Source organism: Hipposideros armiger, unplaced genomic scaffold (genome assembly GCF_001890085.2).
Source record: "Hipposideros armiger isolate ML-2016 unplaced genomic scaffold, ASM189008v1 scaffold_6, whole genome shotgun sequence".
NCBI lineage: Eukaryota > Metazoa > Chordata > Mammalia > Chiroptera > Hipposideridae > Hipposideros > Hipposideros armiger.
In genome coordinates this window covers 6,854,020-6,875,927 of record NW_017731356.1, presented here as the reverse complement: position 1 = coordinate 6,875,927, position 21,908 = coordinate 6,854,020, and the positions used below count along the sequence as shown (strand labels likewise).

Sequence of the window (21,908 nt, the reverse complement as noted above, 5' to 3'; positions counted from 1 at the left end):
GGGGAGGAGGGGTTGTGGGGAGGGCAGCTGTTTGCTAATTCTGTGGCTGGCCATCGCCCTACAAAGTGGGATCTGCCAGCGCCCTTTCCCAGGTGGACAAAAAGCGTTAGCTTTTTCCTAAGATGCTGGGAGCTGTGTTTTAATATAGGAAATCAGCAGAATGAGTGTAATCAGGTCCGTCTCCACTCCCAGTTTGCATTAAGCAAAGGTACTTTTGCATCCAACACCAGAGTGGGTTAGAGCCTTTATCGCATATAGTGACCTATCCTCAGGGAAATACGATAGCAAGAAAGAGCAACATGTGTGTATGACATTTTTGTGTATAGTATGCTTGCTTAAGCAATTTAATTTTCCATTGCAATGGACGGGATAGAAGTGTCTGTTCTTTTCTGTGACTCTGAGGACTGGCCTGGGGGGCCATTAGCTGTGCTGCCCTGCCCATGCCTCTGTGGTCTTTGCAAGTGATGCACTCCTTCAGTGAAAATGCAGGCGTGCCATCAGGGTGTCCGACCTCAGACACTTTGTGTATCTGTGAGACTCTGGGTGGAAGAGACTTGGACCTGATCAGCTGAACAAGGTCTGGGTCAACGAAATGTAGAGAGGGAGTGACTGCACTTTTCTTTAACAGTAGTGCTCTCTCTCTCTCTCTCTCTCTCTCTCTCTCTCTCTCTCTCTCTCTCTTCCCCCATCTGTAAATAATCAACTCCCCATACATAATACCCCAAGACAATGGTCCTTCAAAGAACTGCTCAGTTACCTTTGAGGAAGCCATTTGGATACTGAATATTGCTATGGACTTTCAGTGGGGCTTAAAAAGAGGGAGATCACATCATAGAGGTCTCCATACTGCTTGTTACCTGGAAGAGAGCCTATACAAATGGCCGCTTCCTATTAAGATTAAAATCTGGGGACTCCTTGAGAATAGGGGACCTGTCACCAATGTCTCACGTTCCCCGTAGCACCTGGCATAGTGCTAAGCCCTGGCATAGTGCTAAGCCCACCACATAGCCATATGATTCTCAGGGGTTGCAAACTCAGATGCACTCGGGGAGCAGGCACATAGCACCAGCATGTGAACTGGCTGGATGTCAGGTGATAGGGCCTGGTGCAGACCATGGTGAAAGAAGGCAGGCATGTGCTACCCGAACGCACTCAAATTCAAATTCCTTTAAAACCGTGCTGACCAAAAGAAAGTGCTCTTCAATCTGTCTCTGGCCAAATGGCCACACGTGGTGACCCTGTCAATGCAGAATTAATTGCACTGGGTTTTCATCATTCTCACTTCACTCCTCTCATAACTTTGAAGCCCCCTAGGAACCCAAGCATTTCAGCCTCTGCCAGTCTTTCACTTTAAAGGTCCCCTATCTTCATTCTGTGAAACTCCATTTCCTGGGTTCATGCAGATTTCCTTGCTCTCACTTTCTTCTGACCTTTTCTCTCAAAGGTTTTGCCTTGACTTTTTCTCATCCAGGGAGTGACAATGCCAAGCTGTCACTGATGAACAAGTACAAGGATAACATCATTGCCACCAGCCCAGTGGACTCCAACCACCAGCAAGCCACGCTGCTCTCTCACACCTCCAGTAGCCAGAGGAAGCGGATCAACAGCAAGGCCAGAGGTGCCCATTTTCTGACGCTAGGGCTTGTGGGTGGATTCCTTATTATTAGTGGGGGGGGGGCATTGATATCCTCGACCCCCATGCATGGCCAGACGGGGTGTGTTTTGGCACAATTTTTCTGGAGGCCTGTTGAGTGTTACCTAGAAACTTAAATATACAAGTCTCATGACCAAGGCATTTCATCAGCAAGGATTTATCCTTAGAACATAACTGGACAAAGGTGCAAAGATGTGTTTAAAAGGCTGTTCCTCACATTGTTTAAAAGAGAGGACAATCAGAACTAGCTTCAGTGTCCATCAGTAGGGAACTGTTTAACTACCTGCACATGTGTCCGCTGTCCAGGGGATCAGCACGCAGCCATTTATGATGATAATATGCATCTACATTTGTTCATATGGAAAGTTGCCCGCCCGTCCATTGAATGGAAAAAAATGAGGTTGTACAATGGAAAGTGCCCCAGAATGCCATTTTTAAAGGGAGATTAAAAAACGTTTATCTGCTTTTGTATCAGGAAACGAAGGAACGTATAACATCAAATGTTAACAGTTTTTCTCTGACTTAAAGGATTTAGAGGACATCAGCGTTGTTCCCTTTATACACGTTTGTGTATTTTCTTTATTTTTCTCTCTTTTTCACATTGAATATATGTTCATTGAAGAATCAAAAAACAAAACAAATATAATATCCTATAGATATTAAGACATATGCCCCTTAAGACACAACTCCAGTCTCGTATCAATGAGAATCATGACTTGTAATAAGGGAGGCTTCGCTTTCTTCTTCTTCCATCCGCCATCCGTGCATGTCCTCCCTGGCAGGCAGCTGTCAGGAACGGCTCTCCTCGGTGGGGACGTGGGCTGGGTGGAGGCAGGGCTCCAGTGATTGCTGTCATATAAAGGTCCACTTCTCCAATAAACCTGTGTATCAGGAAGCTCCAATCCCTGTCGCTGCTCCTCCCAGATTGTCAGCCAACCTGCTCTCAGTTATATTGATTTTCCCTTGAACTTGCCCAGGAGTTGTTGTCATAAAGACAAGACTCAAGATCTCGTCTTGGACACTCTCCTGTTCATTACAGCTGGTTCCGCCTTCCTGAACCCCGAAGGGGATTCTGGGACAGAGGCAGAAAACGACCCCCAGCTGACCTTCTACACGGACCCCTCGCGGAGCCGGAGACGAAGTAGAGGTAGGAAGGGTGATGGAGGGGCAAAGTGGGGTGAATGGGGCTCCGGGGAGGGAGTGGCACAGGTGCCGGGTCAGGCTGGGGGCTGTGTGGACCAGAGCCAGTTTCTGGGGGAAGGCTTCTTGGACCACAATTGGTGTTTCCTCCTAAGGAAGAACATTTCAGAGAATCATCTCTCCCAGATAATGGCACTCTCAAACAGGTTTCCAAGTTGTTTGAAAGGCTATTTCTTGGTCAGAAGACTCTCAATTCCTTCTGGAAGCCTCAGGAGTCATATTTTGCTCTTTAGACACAGGAAATAAAGTTGATAAAGTGTGTGATATGTGAAAAAAATGGACAGGATATGTACCCTTGTGTACCCAGCAACACTGGCCTTGAAATCAGGAGGGTAGGGATTGGGGGGCAGGGTAATTAAGGAATAATCTATGGCCTGAGAAGTGTGTGTAAGGGTATTTGGCCTTTAATCCCCTCCTGAGTAGAAACACTGGAGCCCAAGCCTCCAAATTCTTTCCTGTCTCCTGGCAGGGTCCAGGTTAGTTCATTCATTCTGCTCAGCGCGAATAAGAGTTGTCTTTCCATGCACCACAGTCTGTGCCACTCCACCTTGATGTTTAGTGGCTTCAGGTGCGACCACTGCAGTTGGGGCTGCCACTTCCTATGACTTGCTGGTATCAGTATCATCACTGAGGGAGGTCTGGTTTCCAGCACCAATCAGCTTCACCATGTACATGCTGTGTGATATTGGATAAGGACAGCAACCTCTCTGAGCCTCAGTTTCCTCACATATTAAATGGGTTAACAATACCTCACATATAGGGCTACAGTCAGGATTAAATTATATTAAAAAGTGTTTTTTACATGATTGGCAAAGTGCTATGAAATCCGTATTGTCGTTGCTATTAGAATTCTCCATGGCATAGTCTCAGATTTCTACACCACTGCATCTTAAAGAATTTTGGACAGTGGTCCCTTGAGATACGTTGGAGGATATTTGAGTGGCATCACATTGGGTTACACTCACTAGCATTTTCCCGAACCAATAATAATCAACCAATGCCCCCCGCACCCCAAACACCTACATATTGGCCCTTTCTACCTCCTCTTCAGTTCCTTTCATACTAAGGACATTCCTCCCCGAGATTGCAAGGACCCCTTTTAATCCCTCATTTCCAGCTTCCTTAGGCTTTGCCGCTATCAGTACAAAACTTCTTCCTATCATTTTCCTCAAGAAATCATCGGGGCTCGGGGCCTCTTCATGTCTGATGCCCCAGCACCCCCAAGGTGAAAATGTGGATTCTCTGATCTTTGTTACATAATCATATGCAGCGAAGAGTCAACCTAGGCTCCTCCAGCCTCAGCCGCACCAAAGCAGGGTGTGTTCTGCTTGAAGAAAAGCCTGTTTAAGAAAATTCATAGTAATGAATCAGAATGAGTTTCTTTGCAGCATAAAACTGTTTCTTTTAAGTACCAAACGCTCCTACTACATCAACTGCTTATTGTTGCTAACTAGACTGTAAGCTTCTAAGGGATGGGCACGTCTAATTTATTTTCCCAAAGTGCCTCGTGGAAGATTTTGCTTGTATAATAGATGCTTGGAAGTGTTTGTTGAATTGAACTGGATACATCAATCAGGCCCCAGCAGTAAATTTTATACCTCACCTGCCATGGGCCAGGCTTTGTGATAGGTGGGCGAAACAGGAAAACATGGCGCAATGATAAGGCTTAATTTAATCATATAAATAAAGTACAATATACACTCAGACGAGAGAACAGTTCATTCTACCGGGCAGCAATAGGAGGCAAAAAAAGGAGAAAATAATTAGACTTGGGTTATATACAACATAAAGAATTTATTGAGAAAGGACAACCTAGGGTAAGGGCATTCCAGTAGAGGAAAGTAGCGTATAAAAAGCCTTGGAGGCACAAAAGAACAGAATATTTTCAAGCAGGTAAAAGTGGTTCAATATGGCAGCTGTAGTCCGGGACATAAATATATAGGCACATGGGGATAGTAGGGATGGAAAACAGGCTAGCTACCAAAGGACCGTGCGTGTGCCATGTCCCTGAGTTTGCAGTTGGTTCTGTAGGTTGTAGGGAATCACTGGGAATTTTGAAGCCAGGTAGAGAGACCGGATGATGGGTTGATGATGCAGAAGAACTAGAGAGACAAGAAGAGGAGGAGCACATTATTGAAATCACATGAGAGCAGCGGCAAGTGCCTGTACACAGTGACAACACTGTGTGATAAGAGGTTTAACAGCAGGGTGCACCGAGGGCTACAGGAATAGCAAGGAAAGAGTGAAAATCGGTTCTTAAATGTTTCAGGGAAGTGTTTACAGGGAGCTGTTGTCTGAGCTGAGACTGGAGGAGTAGGTGTGTACCAGGCTGACAAGGTGGCAAAATGGTATCCTGTGGAGGAGGGAATAATACGTGCAGTCACAGAGACATACATGATAATGGTCTAGTCGGAGAGCCGTAGAGAGTTTACCAGAATGAGGCTTATGATGCAGGCTTGGGGTCTGCTTAGGAAAAGAGGCTGGGAGATCAGGAGAAAGTCCATGGCCTTGACGGAAGGACATGGACCTGACGCTTCAGCTGGACGCATTGAAGGCTTGTAAAGGACATTGCCCTTGCCCACTCTGCCTTGTGCAGGGTCCCCCTAGAATAGTGTGGAGGAAAGGTGAGAGTGGGGGAGGTGGAGGCAGGGAGCCGGGTGGATGGATGTCGCCGTAGTCCAGCTGTGAGATGATAAACGCAGGTAAGGATGGAGAGAAGGGAGGCAAGAGAAGACGTCCGGACACAAAATGAAAAAATGATGTAGTGGCCTTGGTGGTAGGGAGGGCGTGACTTCTGCAAAACAGGGAAGATGCTAGACATGATGAAGTATGGGACTTGAGAAACCAAATAGATGGCAGTGCTGTTCGCTGGACAATGGAGATAGCAAGGGAAGGAGCAGGGTTTGCAGGAAGGTGGGGAGGCCCATTTTGGATTCGCCCTTGAGTGCCCAAGGGACATTGTGGTGGTAGATTTGCTCAGGCCTGGTCTGGGCTGGAGTAGAAATCTATAAGCGTGGGGAAACAGACTCTGTGCTGGAAGGATGCTAGCATGAGTGGAATACCTCCAGGTAGCAAGGGACAGAGGATCCGGAGGCTGCCTGCCACCCTGGCGTCTCTCCATCCCAGCTACTTCAACACTCAGGGATGCCGCTCCCATAAGGCATGGGTGCAGTCATGGACCACACTTTCCCCGTGCTCCTGAGAACAGCAGTTCCAAAGACTCCACTGGCTCTTGCCGGGGCTGTAGTCTCAGCCGAACTTGTGCTTGACCCCGGCTCCACTCCCAGCAGCCGCTTGACCCTGGACTTGCCCCAGACTTCGAGCCTCTCTAGCTCACTGTTCACCTGCGGGCGCTGCCCCATCAGATTGCGGTCATTGTTAAATGACATGAGCCATAAAACCCTGGGTACTGGTGCCTGACACATAATTACACTTCGTCAGTGGTAACTACCGCTCTGAGGTTAATCTCATCAAACCTGTTTTCCTTACCTGTAAAGTGGGTCGTTACTGTGCAGACTCATAGATTTATTATGATGAGCAAATATTACAAATTTTAAAAATGTGTATAAAATCACTTAGCACACGGTCTGCCATAATAGATGCCTTTTAATTGTATCAATAATAAATATTAACATAGACCCTAAGAATATTCCAGAGGATCCACACATTTTGTTGGCAACTTCACTTTCTTCCTTTCCCACATCTGTTCTGCCTTTATTTAAAATCCTCTCCATCAAAAACAAGCAAGCAAACAACACACCAAACAACCCTCCCTTCTGATCCCGGTCCCCACCTCCCTGGGAGTGTTTCTTAATCCACAGCTCTATCTTCTCACTAAGCTTCCATTCAGGGCCTCACCCCTGCAGGACTGGGGAGAGCCTTCTAGAGCAAAAGCATCCTCACCTCATGCAGAGTAGACTTTCCTCTGTTCCTCCTCTCGGCCCTACAGAGTTAAGACTCACCTGTAGGACTCCCACCCATAGAGTAGGTGCAAGCTCCTCAGGCTCCAAAACTTCCTGGGGAGGTGAAGTTTGAGCCCAGGAGTGGAGGGGCTGGTTTGTGAGAGCGCCCTCTGTGAAAAGTGATGGGAAGTGCAGGGAGTTCAAACGTGGGCTTAAAGCAACCCTGCCACCCTTGGGCAAGAGGTCAGAGCACAGCCAGGCGAGTGGATGGGGGAAAGTCCTCCTTGAGGACTTCTCTTGTGAACCCGGCCCAGGGCGACTGCAGAGGACCTGCACACCACTGACCACTGTTGACCCTGAGGGCCGCCAGTTGGTCAAGTCCCCTCTAATTCCAGCCAAGGACATGGTTTTTTGTGAGGATGAAGGTCACTGAGGTCATGCAGCTACACACATTTCTTGTCTGGACTAAGTTTGCCAACTGACCCTCCGTTTGCTCGGCTGGGCAGCAAAAGGCCAAGTCGACCTCTCACTGCCGGGATTTTTACCACCACGCGTCTTGCTTTTGTCTTGCTTTCAGTGGGTTCTCCCCGAAGTCCTGTGAACAAGACCACCTTGACATTGATCAGCATCACCAGCTGTGTGATCGGCCTCGTGTGCTCCTCTCATGTCAGCTGCCCTCTTGTTGTCAAAATTACCCTGCACGTCCCCGAGCACCTGATCGCTGATGGTGAGATGTTTTTTCCTCCCCAAAGAGAAAGATTTCAGGTTAGGCAAGGAAGATATAGAGCAGTCAAGGGTCAACCTATTACTGTAAGTGAGGTGAAAAGAACCCCAGATCAGTAAGGCTTAGGACAAAATTGATTTGTCCACAGGTGAAATCAGAAAGCAAGTTAAAAACAAACAAACAAAAAACTGAACAGATCACTCCTCTTCTCTATGCTCACTCCTATTTGGTTTTCAATAAGCTCTCGTCTTTGTAGGGAAACGCAGAGCAGACTGGATACAGGGAGGCAGACACCAAGATTCTTGTAGCCTTTGAGAGGGGCAAAGCTAAGTGGAGTGGTAGAGGTATTTAAGCATCCGCCATGCTTCAGTTTGTTATGCCCAGGTGAGAAATTCCTAACTGCAGTAACTTGCTCTAAGCCTAGAACTCCATAGCAGTAATTTTCTTTCATCCAGGGGTACCCCAATGTAATGAGGGAACAAAGTAGGTCCTGAGAGTCCCTGAGTTAGAGGTGGGATGGGGCACCACGGCAGTCGATGACATGGCAGGAAGTCCTGGAGGTGCCCAAGCCTGAATCTGCTGATACTTTTCTTGGGGGCTCAGGACAGGTCAGGACTGGTAGGAGAAATGACCTTGGATTTGAACTAATCTGCAGAGCACCCCTTACTCCATCTTCAGTGACGTGTGTGTGCATGTGTGCAAGACGGCGTGTGTGCATGCATACACAGAGATGCCTCCTCTCTCTCCCCCTGCAGGGAGCCGCTTCATCTTGCTGGAGGGGAGCCAGCTGGATGCCAGCGACTGGCTGAACCCTGCCCAAGTGGTGCTCTTCTCTCAACAGAACTCCAGTGGGCCCTGGGCCATGGACCTCTGTGCCCGGCGGCTCCTGGACCCCTGTGAACATCAATGTGACCCCGAAACTGGTAGGCGGGAGCACCGGGCAGCGGGTAACTGTCAGAGTTCATGCCTCTTGCAATCCCCCTCAAAACCCAAGCCATCCTTCCTAATTGTCCCGTTGTGATTGGGAGTCTAGGCCATGCAAGCTGCCAGCATGGCTGGACCCCTGAGCGTGTCGGCCGAAAATGTGGGGTCCTCTTCGGGCAGAAGGCTTGGAAGCATTCTAATTGTAGCCCCACACCAGATAGATCAGTTTCGGATGACCTTCACTGCCCATTTGCCATCCAGTCGGGGGATATCAGCTACTGGGGCTGGACTTTGTATGCATGTTTCTGATAGAAAATTTGGAAAGTCTAGAAAAGCTTATAGAAGAAAATAATAATCATCTATAATTCTATCTCCCCCAGAAGTCATTTTAAAATTTTAATGCCCTCCCTTTCAATCTTTTATCTCTGCATGATTTTTAGAGGCTTGCAAGCACACTAAGTCGAGTAGTTTTCTTGATTTTTTTTTTCACACATTCTACCATTCCAGAACTATTAAATAATCCTCAATGACATAATTTTAATGGCCATTTGGTATTCCATTGTATGTGTATATTATAGCTCATTTAAATAATTCCCCTATTATTTGACATTTAGGATGCTTTAAATTTTTAATTTTTACACATACTATTAAAACGAATGTCTTTCCACATAAATGCAGGACACATTTGAAGCTATTTCCTTCAGATAAATCTCAGAAGAGAGATTCCTGGGCCAAATGGTGTAGATGTCTTGCAGGCTGTTACATTATCAAATGGGGCTGGGTCTCTTCTGAGAGAGGGTCCAAATTCAGGCACCGTATTCACTGGGGCACTCACAGTGCTTCCGGAGCTCCAGGATTCCCAGGAGTAGAGCCCTCATTTCAGGTCGTTTGCACTTTCACTGTAGAAGGGGATCATCTACAGTAGCCTTTAGAAAGATGTTGCTGATAGATTCAGTACCACAGATAACTCCTTCCCAGAGATGTAGTGTGATGCCTTAGAACCAAGGAAGGAGCTATTAGTGATGTCTAAGACCCTCACATAGCTTGTTCCTGGAGTCAGGGGCCAACTTCTCCAGCTCTCTGTACCTTATGCACAGTCCCTCAGCGCCACGCGCACACACACACACACACACACACACACACACACACACGCATGCACACGCACACACACACTCACGCACGCACACACACACACACACTCACACACACACGCACGCACACACACCTACAGATGCATCTTTTTTTAGGTGCTGGGGTACAGGGACATTAGTAGAGTTTGAGTCCAAGAGATCTTGCCCTTCCTGCCATTATAGTTCATGACTGTATCTCTTTGGGGGGGGGGTAGGTTACTGTATCATCTAAAGTTCACCTTTTTAGGTCTAAAAGTTTTAATGTGGGCCCATCACAGAGATTCCAGGCCCCCATATGGAGGAGAAAGTACAGCATTTCAAACATCTGATGTCTAAGACTGTGCTTACTTGCTGCTCCTCCCACGCTGCCAGGCAAACACCAAACCCAACAGATGGGCTCTGCGCTATGCCCAAAACCAGAGTGCTCAGGAGAAAGTGCAAAGCGCTCATCTTAGAGGTGGGGTCTCTCCATGCATCTGAGCTCGTCCCTAGTCCCCCTGCTGACTTGAATTTTGAGACCCTGGGACGATCTCAGTTGTTAAATTCACTTCCGAGAGAAGCGTGATCCCCAGAGGGCCGCAGAAGCTTCTATTGAGGTTTTAAAGATCAGGAAGCACTTTTAATTACAAGTGGAAATAAGGGACTAGCGTTTTCACCTTGGAGGGGTCTTAGAGATAAACTTCCTCCTTACTTGACAGCAGTGTTCAAATTCCCCAGAGAAGCTACGTGACTTGCCCAAAGCCCCACAGCTACCCTAGGCAGAGTCTGTATTCTCTCCATCATGCAATCAGAGCAGAGGTGGGATTTTAAAGCATTGTTCAATTTCCCCAGACATGTCGGATCCAACAAATTTGTCATTCCAAACCATTTAAGCACCCGCCATGACTGAGCATCAGTGCCTCCTGAGCCAGGAGCTCAGGCAGCTGCTTGTCCACACGGAAGCCCCCATCACACCTTCAGTCCCTCTCAGATGTCTCATTTCCCATCCTTGCGGAAAATGGCTTTGGGAAGCCCCTCCCCTGCTAGTGGCTTCCCAGCATCTGTGACAGTTAATGAATTTCCAACTGGAAAGCCGTGGAGGGAGACTTCAAGTTAAGAAGCCAAAGCCCTCAACAGAACTGAGGTGCAACATCTTCATTTTGGGGTAGCAGCTGGGAAATGGCGCTGTTGAGACTTTGCCTTTCATTAATGCTGGAACTGGAAGCCCGCCCCCTCCCTGCCCTGCTGCTTTCCGCACACGGGACGGTGTGGCCATCCCACACGCGCATCAGTAAGAAACGGTGTCACCTCCTACACTCCATCCTAGAGCCTTTCTCCAAAGAGCTGAGTGTGGGAATTGGCTGCGAGTCAAGTTGATGTTATTTTTGCATTCCTCTAGCTAACTCACTTGGAAATGTCATAGTGTTGGGACATGTGCTTTCCCAGCCATGCTGAGGGGTCTGCCCATATGGATGCGTGGAACCGTGCAAGTACACGTGTATACTTCTTCAGACGCACACAAACAAACACACAAACAGGTGCTCAGTCACTGCCAAGGAGCAACCTCTGCTGCCTGGAGGGTTCCTCGGGCATCCTTCCAAAGTATTCCGAAGTTAAGCATGCATTTGCTCATCACCTGCACAGTGGTCCGGAATACCAGGTGAAGTAGGTAGAACAATGGGCCCCCGGAGATGCCCATGTCCTAATCCCCAGAACCCATGAATATGTTATGTTACATGGAAAAGGTGAATTAAAGTTATGGATGGAATTAAGGTCGCTAAACCGCTGGCTTACAAATAACGAGAGTATCCTGGATTAACCAGATTAACCCGATGGACTCCATGTAATCACAAGGGTCCTTGAACGGGGAAGAGGGCGTCAGAAGAGGCCAGAGTGATGCGCTAGGAGGATCCCACCAGCCATTGCTGGCTTTGAAGATGCAGGGAGGGGGCGCAAACCAAAGAGTGGGGGCAGCCTCGAAAGGTGGAAAAGGCAAGGTGACGGTCTCTCTCCTCAGGCTTCCAGCAAGGAAGGCAGACACCTTGATTTTGGCCCAGTGAGACTCACGTCAGACTTCTGACCCACAGAGCTATAAGATAACAAATGTATGTTGTTTTACACCACTAAGTTTGTGGTATTTTTTTTTTATGGAAGCTATAGAAAACTAATATACTAGGGAAGGAGAAAAGGGATCAAGAACAAGCATTGTTGTAGTGCTCCAGCCCAATGAGGGTGGGTTACATAGCCTTGCTGAAGACGCGTCAGGAATCGACGGCAGAGCCTGAGCTGGAGGTAACCTGCCGATCGGTTTTCCATGCCAGCCTCCCTTTTACATTCTAGCAACATGCTATTTGGGAGGAATGTAAGGCACCTAAAGCTCGTAGCTCGATGTCTAGAAGCCCTTTGCCCCCTGCACACTGACTTTCTCTCCCAGGCCCTCCCAGGTTCGGAACCCTAGGCGTGTCCCTGGTCAGGCTGGGCTAGCAGCAAACCATCGGCTGTAAAGCTTAACACCCGGCTGGATCCGGCCTGAGGCTGACTTTCCCTGTACTTCCTAAGGGCTTTTATTGTGGTTGTATGTCTGTTTGATTGACTTTTGATGGCAACACAGACTAATGGGTGTTGGCGACCTCCCTTTCCACCCCGTTCCTGGCCTTTGCTCTGCCATGTGGGCAGCTGTGGAGGCTTCCCACACCTGCTTAATTTCACAGCCCCCATCAGTCCTGGCCACAGACCCTCATTCCATGTTCAAGATACACAGTCTTTATGCATCTACAAGGAACATGGACTACCACCTAAATCCAGTTCTAATCACCACCCAAGATCACCCAAATTCTCTTGGTCCCAGATCTTCCTATAATCTAGTCCCAACCATGTAGAAATGTATAAAGTCTGGGGAGGGACATTGCGCCAGTTCCAGACTCAATGTAGCCCTTCCCGCATTCCGTGCTCTGAGCCACTGCTCTCTCTAGCTTTCCCTAATTTTTTGAACACAATTTGGCAGGGCAGCACAGCTCGCATTTTGTCCCTGCCATTTGGATTGTCCGCTCATTCCAAACTCTCTTTTGTGGCTTGATTGAAGCACCTTCCTTCAGGATGTATTTTTGGAATATTTCCCTCTGTCTGCCCTCCCGGAGTCATGTGGGGCTGTTTGAGCCTGGGCCTGCCTTTTGCCTGATGTCTCCACAGTGGAGGAGATCAGGCAATTAAATGTTACCCAAGTCCAGATGTCTTACAAAGATTCCCCTTTTTAGATGAGGCACACCCAGTTCCATTTAGTGAAAGCCAACAGCTACATGAAGGATAGCAGTGACTCAGGGCTTTTGGCCTTTATCTGTATTTACCTCACAGAAAACTTGTGGTGAGCCCAGTCATCTGAGGAACCCTAGCTCCAAGGTCTTTCTTTAATCCTTCCGTGACATGTGTGCCCCAGTCCTTCATCTGTAGAATGGGGAATGACCAAAGGTGCTGTCCATCATACAAGGTCCCTCAAGGTGTCTGCCTGCAGGGTACCACACACAGATCCGTGGAGCCGTCTCCAGGCTGTGCAGGGTCAGCTCACAGTGGCTTCCTCTCCGGCAGGTGGCTGCCTGTGAGTGTCTTCTGCAGGCACCGTCGTCCTGGTTGGGCACTTTTCCGTGGCCAGGGCACATCTTTCCCTGGACCCTGTGAATGCTGCCACAAAGTCAGCACATCATGTGTTCCCTGCCATCTGTCACAGCAGATGCAGAGACTGTAACACTTCTAGTTAGGAGGGCATCCAACACCCTTGTGGGGTCTTTAAAATTCACAGCTAACAGTCGGAGGCTGTGCTTGCACGAAACCCCTCTTAAAGTCAAGATTTAGCATTGGGTTGCCATAGCAACTTTCCTCATCAAGTCTAAACTCCTTTCCATGTAGATGGCCAAACTGGTTTTGAGGAGAAGTACAGAAAAGGAAAGTTTGGTGGGTTCCGGAAATGAGGATCGTTTGAGAGGCACATTTTGGATATCCTCAAACTCCAGCCTGAGATGTTTGAACATTTCTCTCTTGCTCTGGCTTTGAGCTGCATATGACATTGTATGGAGGAAAGCATTATCTGTTGTCAGCAGTGTCCCCACATAGTAATGAATGATGGAAACCTCATAAGGAGATAATGACTATGAAGGCAATTTGAGAAAGGTAAATGTGCCCTACAAATGGTAGGTATTGGCATCGTTAGGAAAATCAGGCTCTGCTTGAAGTCGGAATTGTTACTGCATTTATTTTTACATGTTTTGTAGTAACTAGATATCAAGTGTGGAGGAAGGATCATGTTTTGTCAGTCCTTAATTCTAGGCAAGGCGTCCAGCCAAGGCCATTCTGAGAGTCAGAGTAATGGGTTTGACAACTTCTTGAAGTTACTTCCATTTTGTTTTTTGTTTTTTGTTTTTTAATATCACCTCATGTCTAATGTCCACAAGGACAACTGGGAAGTGATCTCCTGAAGGGAGAAGCGTAGCTGGGCCTTTGACTCATTAACCGGCTTAAATATCTGCTGCTTGGAGTGAGGCAGTGGTGGTGTGATATATAAATTTAGGGCCGACTAATTAATTTCATTATTTTCCCTTGCACAGTATTTATAAAAGGCCCGCTTGTGTGGGGGAATAAAGCTAACCTTGGTCTTGCCCTTGCATAACTTTACAGTCCAGAGTCCATGCTTTCTTTGGACTTAAAACAGCCTCCGTCTGAAAGCCCATCAGCTGCCTAATTTCCAGCTGAGCTTTCCTGTGTTTGCCTCAGCTCCCCCGCCATTCCCAGGCACAGCTCAGCCCCACTGACCCCCGTACATTCAAGCCTGTTGTGAGTCTAACCCTTGTGGAAGCCTGGGTTTGCCATACAGGCGAGAAAACACTGACCCGTTATGCTCTGTGGATCTCCCACCAAGTAAGAGGTTACTAATTTCCACTCCACTCCTGCATGCTTTGAGCAGGTGTGCGGAAGAAGATGAGTGTGATCTGGTATGAGGCCCTGCTGAACAGTGGCTTGTAGGTCAATCTGGAACTGAATGGTAGAGCTAAGATCCCTTAAACAGCTCCTTGCTCAGAGCCTACCCAATCTGTCCCCTCGTAACTGTGATGCCCTTCACTTCATTTGTATCAGTTTTTGTGTGTGAAAAAAAAGAAAATAGCACTCACTTAAAGCTATTACTCTATTTATAGCCTTTCTAAGTGTCTCCTGTTAGGGAGACAACAAACTGTAGCCCTTGGTCTCCTTAGGGCATGGCACCTTTGTTATTTACAAATTTCAGGCAGCCTCACCCTACAAATTAAATAACCAGCCAGTGCAAGAGTTAACATTTGTGCTTTAGTGGAACCGGGCGCAGTCGGGTAGGGATACATAGCCTTGTGCAAAGCATTAGTAATATAAGGAAGCAGCAACAATTTTCTTCAATATCAGTAATATGTAGAGCAATGGGGGCCTTGGATTTACTTGGAAATTGGTTGAATGTTTTGCAGACCTGCTGCAGAAAGATATATATATATATACACATATACACAGTGTTGCCTACAATTTCAGAGGGGCCATGGACCTCGTGGTGTAACAACGGAGCCACTAATGATTAGGAAGCAAAATCATAATTCCAAACAAATGCAGAATTGTGGGGAGTCCTTCTATTTACCAGGGCCAAGATGATGAGCCATTTTCACTTCAACTAAAACTTTAAAACTAAAGCCCAGAGATAAACGTAATTAATATAAGAGGCTTTCTCTATAGTAGTTGTTCTGTGGGCCAGCAGCTTGGCATGGTAGGAAAAAAAAGATCTGGACACAAACAGACATAGATTCCAAATATGAACGCTGCCATTTACAAGCTGTCTCCAGACCCCTTAATTTTCCTGAGCCTCGGTTTCTCCACCAGCATAGCATAATCATACCTGCTTTTGAAGATTCTTAGAAATATATGATGAAAACATTCACTTATGCGGTCTTTAAACATTTATTGATCAGCTAATAGGTGCCTTGCAATATACAGGGCACTGAGGACATAGCGATGAAAAAGTCCTTTTGCTCAACGGGTTTTTGTTTTTTGTGTTTACAGAGCCCATATAATAGGTGCTTTGTAAATGTTAGATTTCTCCACTAGTGACGATTATCACGTAGTAGAAAATGGAGAGATTGGTGGTGTGTGTCCATTCGTGTGGGCGGTGGAGACGGGAATGCATAGCATCATGGGACTTAGCGTGTCATCGTGCCACTGTTAGTCTGAGTTGAATCGGACCGTGTCCTATTAATTTTCCCAAACACGGACATGTGAATCAATTCCTTTCTGTTTCTTTTTCTCCCTCCTTAACCCTTCCTCTAAGGGGAATGCCTCTGCTACGAAGGTTACATGAAGGATCCAGTCCACAAGCACCTTTGCATTCGGAATGAATGGGGGACAAACCAGGGGTAAGTGAGGGGATGGCACGTTAGCTGTCCCCAGATGTCACCATTCCATCACCCAGGCATGATGTGGAGCAAGGGCGCGTAGGGAAATAGAGCGAAAGCGTAGCTATATTCCGAACAGCGAATGGGTAAAAATGTCACGGTGCATTTCCATATTTATACCGTCCCAGTGACGTCCATATCAACTTTTTTCTCCATTTACGAGCTCAGAGATGACACCTCTGACTCGCAGCCCCGCAGCCTCCAGCTGGGATCTGAAAAGCAAGCTGTCGCTTTCTTCCTTTTCACACCGCCACCAGCCTCGAGGATTCCACTGGCAGAACTTGGCTGCTGATTTTGTTGGAGACACGTGGAGCCACACAGACTCCCGTGCAGCTCTCCCAGAGCTTGATGAGCTTTGCGAGATGTCATGAGTGGAAACTTGTTTTCACGGGGACTGTCAGCAGGGAGGAAATGCAAAGATTCAGGGAGTGCTCTGTGTTGAGTAAGAATATTTTTTCCTGATCCCCGATTACCATTTCTCTGTGAGACCTTTGCTTTTCCCTAAGCACGTGTGACCGGATCAAAAGTTACCTTATCTAATGCTTTATAATTGTATTGTTTTTACAATTTAGGACTTTTTATTGTGATGAAATATTCATAATGGCAAATTTATCATTTTAACCATTTTTAAATGTATAATTCAATGGCGTTTACGTGGCTGTGCCACTATTACCACGGTCCACCTCATCTTGCTTTTTAAAAGCAATTTTCTACGTTGTTTTCGGTGCTGAGAGCTTGCTTTCTGCATTGGCTGGGTTGTACAGGAGACTGGGCGGAGAAACGCTAACTAATAATAGCAATCAATGGAACAGGGAAACCCAGGAAGAAATCAAGGCAAAAGCCATCTCCGAGGGATGGCTTGGAGTGCAGATGTGAAATGTGTTTGCAGACTGACAAGGTGGTGAAAAGCAGCCACTGCCATTTCATGCATTGCCATGGAGGACTCAGCCCCCTCTGTTTGATTCCGATGAGACCCAGCCTGGAATATTGAATGTAGTTCTGGACTCTCGGAGCAATAAATATGGAGACAAATGAGTGAGAGTTTGGAGAAGAGCAATAAAAATGATTGAGGAGCCCGAGGGAGTGATTTATGATGAAGGGATAGAACTCAACTCTGAGAATTTGGCCAGCTGATGACTCAGTCAAGGCATGATAGATGCCCGCGGACACTCAAAGAGGGCAAATGTTCTGGAAACGGTGGAGGTTGAGAGATAAGGACAAGAGAGAATGGAGTCAGGGACAGCAAATCTGAGTCACAGGTCAGAAAACTTGGGGAAGTCAAAGCGCCATGAAATTTTGCTGTGAGTAAAAATGAAGGATTGCTCCGTTTGCCCTGAATTGGAGATCACAGCAGAGAGGCAGTGCACAGAATTTAGAGGGAGATGTTTGTAGAGGGGTACATACATATGAGGTGGCCTGTTGTGGAAAGATTGGTGGGGAGGGCAGAAGACTGGCATATAGATGTCAAGTGGAGTGCCATTCGCTAGGTAAAGTCAGCTTAATCCCCTTGCTGTCTGACCCCTGAAGTGTTTGCATAGTTTCCGGGGAGCCAGGATTTTTGCTTCTGTGATGGCTGAGACTCTCAGTTGGCGCTGATTTTTGTTGAGTAAAATATTGTAAAGGGAGATGGATAACCAGCTCTCCATCTCTTAGCCTGCACGCTTGCTGCTGAAGAAAATGATGACAAATTCTCCTTTCCCTCTTTGCCCCGAATGATGCAGGCTGGCTCCCTGTCGTGGCGGGATGTGGTGGGTAATTGCGCACCCCTTGCCTTGTAGACAGATCTTGTGAGGATGGGCCTGACGTCACTTGGTAATTGCACAAGCCTCCGTCATTCCCTCTGGCTGTGTGTAGAGACAGTCTTAGGATGTAGATGAGATCCTCCAGGGAATTGGTGGAGGCCCCAGGTGGGTGTCACTTAAAATAAGACAGGCTAAAGCACTGAGATGCAGACTGACAAGAACATTAGCCCCAGGAAACAGACAGGGAGACCTAATCTGTCATTTCCATCTCTGATTTCCATTATTCTCTGAGCATCACTGTCTACGAGGTCTCATTTTGTACACTAATAAAATAATGGAGCAACTGTTAGGAGAGGAGGGAAAAAAATTTTTTTTAAAACTATCATGAGGATAATGGAACCAGAAGCGATAAGCAGCATGAGTTTATGTGTATATAAAACAGTGTCAGACAAATGACGGCATTTTCCTCATAAGGTGACAAGGTAAAGGAAAAGTGGAGGGTATCCTGCATCTTGATTTAAATCAGGGACCTGATGCCACCCTTCCTTAAATGATTCTTAAAAAATTAATCGAAATGGATTTGAACGTGAAGACTGTCACTTGAACTGATAACTGCCTGACAGATTCCCAACTAACAATATTACGTATTGGGGTATTATGGAAAAATCAGTGGTAGGCCTCATTTTCCTGACTATTTTATTTAATGTTCCAGAAGGTAGAGGTAAGCAGCCTGTGTGGGTATTTACATTTTTTACTTAGTATTCGCATATTGCATACCTTACAATAGCGGAACATTCCTTTGAAGTAGGACAACCAAACTCGAGGCCAGTAATAGTTAAAATGAATTCCCCTGTGAAGAATCTAGGTTAATGTACCAGGAGAAAAGTAGCAATAAGCATTCATGACTTTCAGACAAGGAAGAAAATTGATCAAGGACGCCAATACAAAAAATCACGAATGGATGATTCTGTGAGGCAGAGGCGTTTCACCTATATTCTTGTTCAGCCTCTGCCTTGTGCTCCAGTGTACCTGGACCCGTGTGTGTGTGTGTGTGTGTGTGTGTGTGTGTGTGTGTGTGTGTGTGTGTGCGCGCGCGCACGCGTGCGCATGCACACGCGCGTGCTGTGGTTTGTTTATAGAAATCTTATTCTGTCATTTATTCTTTCACTCATTCATGCGACCAATGATATTCACTCCATTACCTGTTATGGCCCAGGATAAGCCAGGTTACTAATTATAAGGAGAAAGATGTGATATCTGCTCTGGAAGAACTAATGGTCTCAATAGATAGATGGGCACATAATAGAAAATCACAAATGGATTTGAAGAACTATTAGAGTAAAGGTGTGAGCAAAGGTCTATGTGATTACAATTTAAGGAATGACTTCTGTGATATCTAAGAATCTGGAATAGGGCTACATGGGGAAGTTCGATTTTGAACTGTTCTATTTAACAGATAACAAAGGTAATTCTGAGCAAAGGGAACAGCATGTGTCAAGGCACAGCAATGTAAGAAGCAAGGTTTTTCTAGGAATGGCAAGTAAATAGCTTATAATAATACTATAAGAGTGCAATTTACAGAGACAGGACAAGAAGCTGCTCAACTGGGGAAGGACTAGATCTTGGAGAGCTCTCGCTTTCTAAGGCTTTGGACATGAAAACTCCATGTATGTGCCCCTCGAATTGTTAGCAGGAGAGAGAAGGTCCAAGGTGTCTGTATATTTGGTGGGATAATCCCTCATTACACATTATTCTGAACCCCTCCAAAATAATTTAAAACAATCCTAAAAAAAATAACAACAACAACAAAAAACCCACAACAAACATACAAATCTTGAAACTATCTAAATTTGTATTGATCTAGGTTCTGCAAGTAAAGCATAGTCCTAAAATTATCCTGTAGATAAAAAAGTTTTCAAGACCCAGCAGCAAAGAATAATAGAGAATCTGGGACCGTAGGTACAAAGCATGTGAATCAAGGGGGTTGCATCCTTTTATTGGTGGCTCTGGTTATGCCAAAAATAGCCAAGGAAAAGCGAGGCAGGTTGAGGCATTGGTGTGTGGCTCTGGGTGGTGAGCCCAGTTACTGCAGCCCACCCAAGTGATGGGACCCAGGTGGCAGATGGTAAAGTCATTGAACTCTTACACAAGAAGTCCCTATCCACAAAAAATAAAAACACCTTTAAAAAGATGTAAATAAAGTCATGGATGATAGCTTTCTAATGAGTCATTAAGAGAACATGGGATGTTTGAGGTCGCATCTTGGTCTTTAAGGTTGGCGATGAAATTATTCTGTGGCACCCCTGGTGACATGGTCACCCGACAGAGAACCCAGGATGGAAGGGTACTGCCCTGTGTGGGGCTCTGCCATGTCTTCTGTCTAACCTGAGTGAATTCACTGAATAACTCCCATCTCTGTAGCTGCATAGACTCAGCCGAGGACTCCTCGAGTCTGATTTGTTTGCTAGGGTGAAAGGACAAATCACAAATTTTCACAGATGAGAAATGAAAACAATAAACGTGGGTGGAGGACACAAGAGAGATTGCTTTACATGAACATGTTAGAGGAGGAAAAACAAATTTATTTAGCTACTTTGGAGATTATTAAGAAAGCCTATAATGGTGGGTTTTTTTGTTAAATTAAAAGCGTACCCGAGAGCCTCTGGATACATTTTTCAGAACCACTATTAGATTAAATTCATGCATTTGAAGATTCCGGTAAATAACAGTCTGATTTCTTATTCTGGCATCTCAGATACAGAGGGCAACTCCAAGGAGATTCCCCACTAGAAAACTCTCACGTATCACTCGATTTCAGTGCTGAAGGATGGCGACAGAGTGATAATTCATGACATGGCGAGAGATCTGTAGAAAATGAACAGGTATTCCTCCAAGGCTTTCCAAGCCGTTGCCAGGAATGGCCCTGCTCATCGGGACACCCCCTCCTTACACTGCCTACTCAGGAGGCAACACGCTTACCATGCCATCTCCAGATTAATGCGTAGACACGCACATGCGTGTACACACGTGCGCACATACACAGCACACGCCGCCTTCTTACGTCCTCTCCATTGTCCCAGGCGTTTATTGATCTGTCCTGTTTCTACAGCTCCCGCCTGCTGCTCACCCTCCTGGGCGTGACTGCATAGGGAGTCTAACTCTATATAAGGAGGAAATGCCCCGTGCCACGGGATCCAATTTTCTTTTCATGGGGATGGTGTTTGTCCTGGTTGGCCTCAGTCTCTCTGTCCTGCTCAAAATGCAGGTGTGACAGGAAGTGATTTTAGTCGCTCCTGCCCAAATGATGCCATCCTAACATTTCCCTGGAGATCACTCACAGACCAATGGCCAGAGCCCATGGGCCTGATGCCTTTGTCTCTGGGTCCTGGGTCTTGGGCAGAGATCGGCTGATTATTCAAAATCATCGAAAGCCATCCTTGCTTCTCCTGGTCACTTCAAACTGAACAAAAACTTCCCGTCAAAGTACAGATGCTGAACCGCTGTAGGGCAGTGACAAGGACGCTGAGGTGTAGCTCTGATCCTGAGCCTTATCTTGGGCAGCGTTTGGCCTTCTGTGACCTGCCCAAAGTGTCTTCAGAAATGACTCAGATGGAGTCAGACAGTCTTGTGTGACATATGACATTTCCTGACTGTCCTTTGCCTATTGCTAGCTCATCATCCAGCTTTTATGCCCCCACCCGCAGATACTCCGTTCACCTTCCTCCAACCCCTCAGACAAGATTTACAGGCCAGCAGGCTGCTGCCCTTTTATCTCTGCCCCCACCGCCTGCCTTCACCAATCCCCCCCCCCGCAGCCCCGACCTCACTGTCTGTGCCCAGCTCTGATCCATGCCATGCCATACACAAATGGGATTACCTTTCTAGTATCTCTTTTTATTCTCATTCTCTCTCTCTCCCTCTCTCTCTCTCTCTCTCTCTCTCTCTCTCTCTCTCTCCATGTGTGCGTGTCACTTTCTAATTATTCCTGACTTATTCCTAACAAGGGTTTCCAGTTTAGTATTTATTTGGCCCTTTATTTATTCTTCTTCTTTGCTTACCTCTCTTTTTCTTTATCTCCATCTCCTTCTCTTTCTCCTGGTGCCAATGGAAATGTGACTTTCCCTTATCCCACCAATTTCAATGTCAAAGTGAATGAAGGAAGCACTTAGAATTCAACCTAAAGTTCCCAGTTCCTTCTCTCTCC

General features: G+C 46.5%; 1 protein-coding gene across 1 annotated transcript in view; it reads left to right on the top strand.

Moving 5' to 3' along the window:
- Positions 1-21,908, top strand: part of ASTN1 (astrotactin 1) — a 322,407-nt gene that overhangs the window by 141,206 nt on the left and 159,293 nt on the right. The window contains exons 4-8 of the mRNA XM_019646368.1: positions 1,472-1,618; positions 2,694-2,801; positions 7,334-7,483; positions 8,236-8,403; positions 15,839-15,923. Of these exons, the coding sequence (XP_019501913.1) occupies positions 1,472-1,618; positions 2,694-2,801; positions 7,334-7,483; positions 8,236-8,403; positions 15,839-15,923 (658 nt within the window). The remainder of the gene's footprint in view (positions 1-1,471; positions 1,619-2,693; positions 2,802-7,333; positions 7,484-8,235; positions 8,404-15,838; positions 15,924-21,908) is intronic.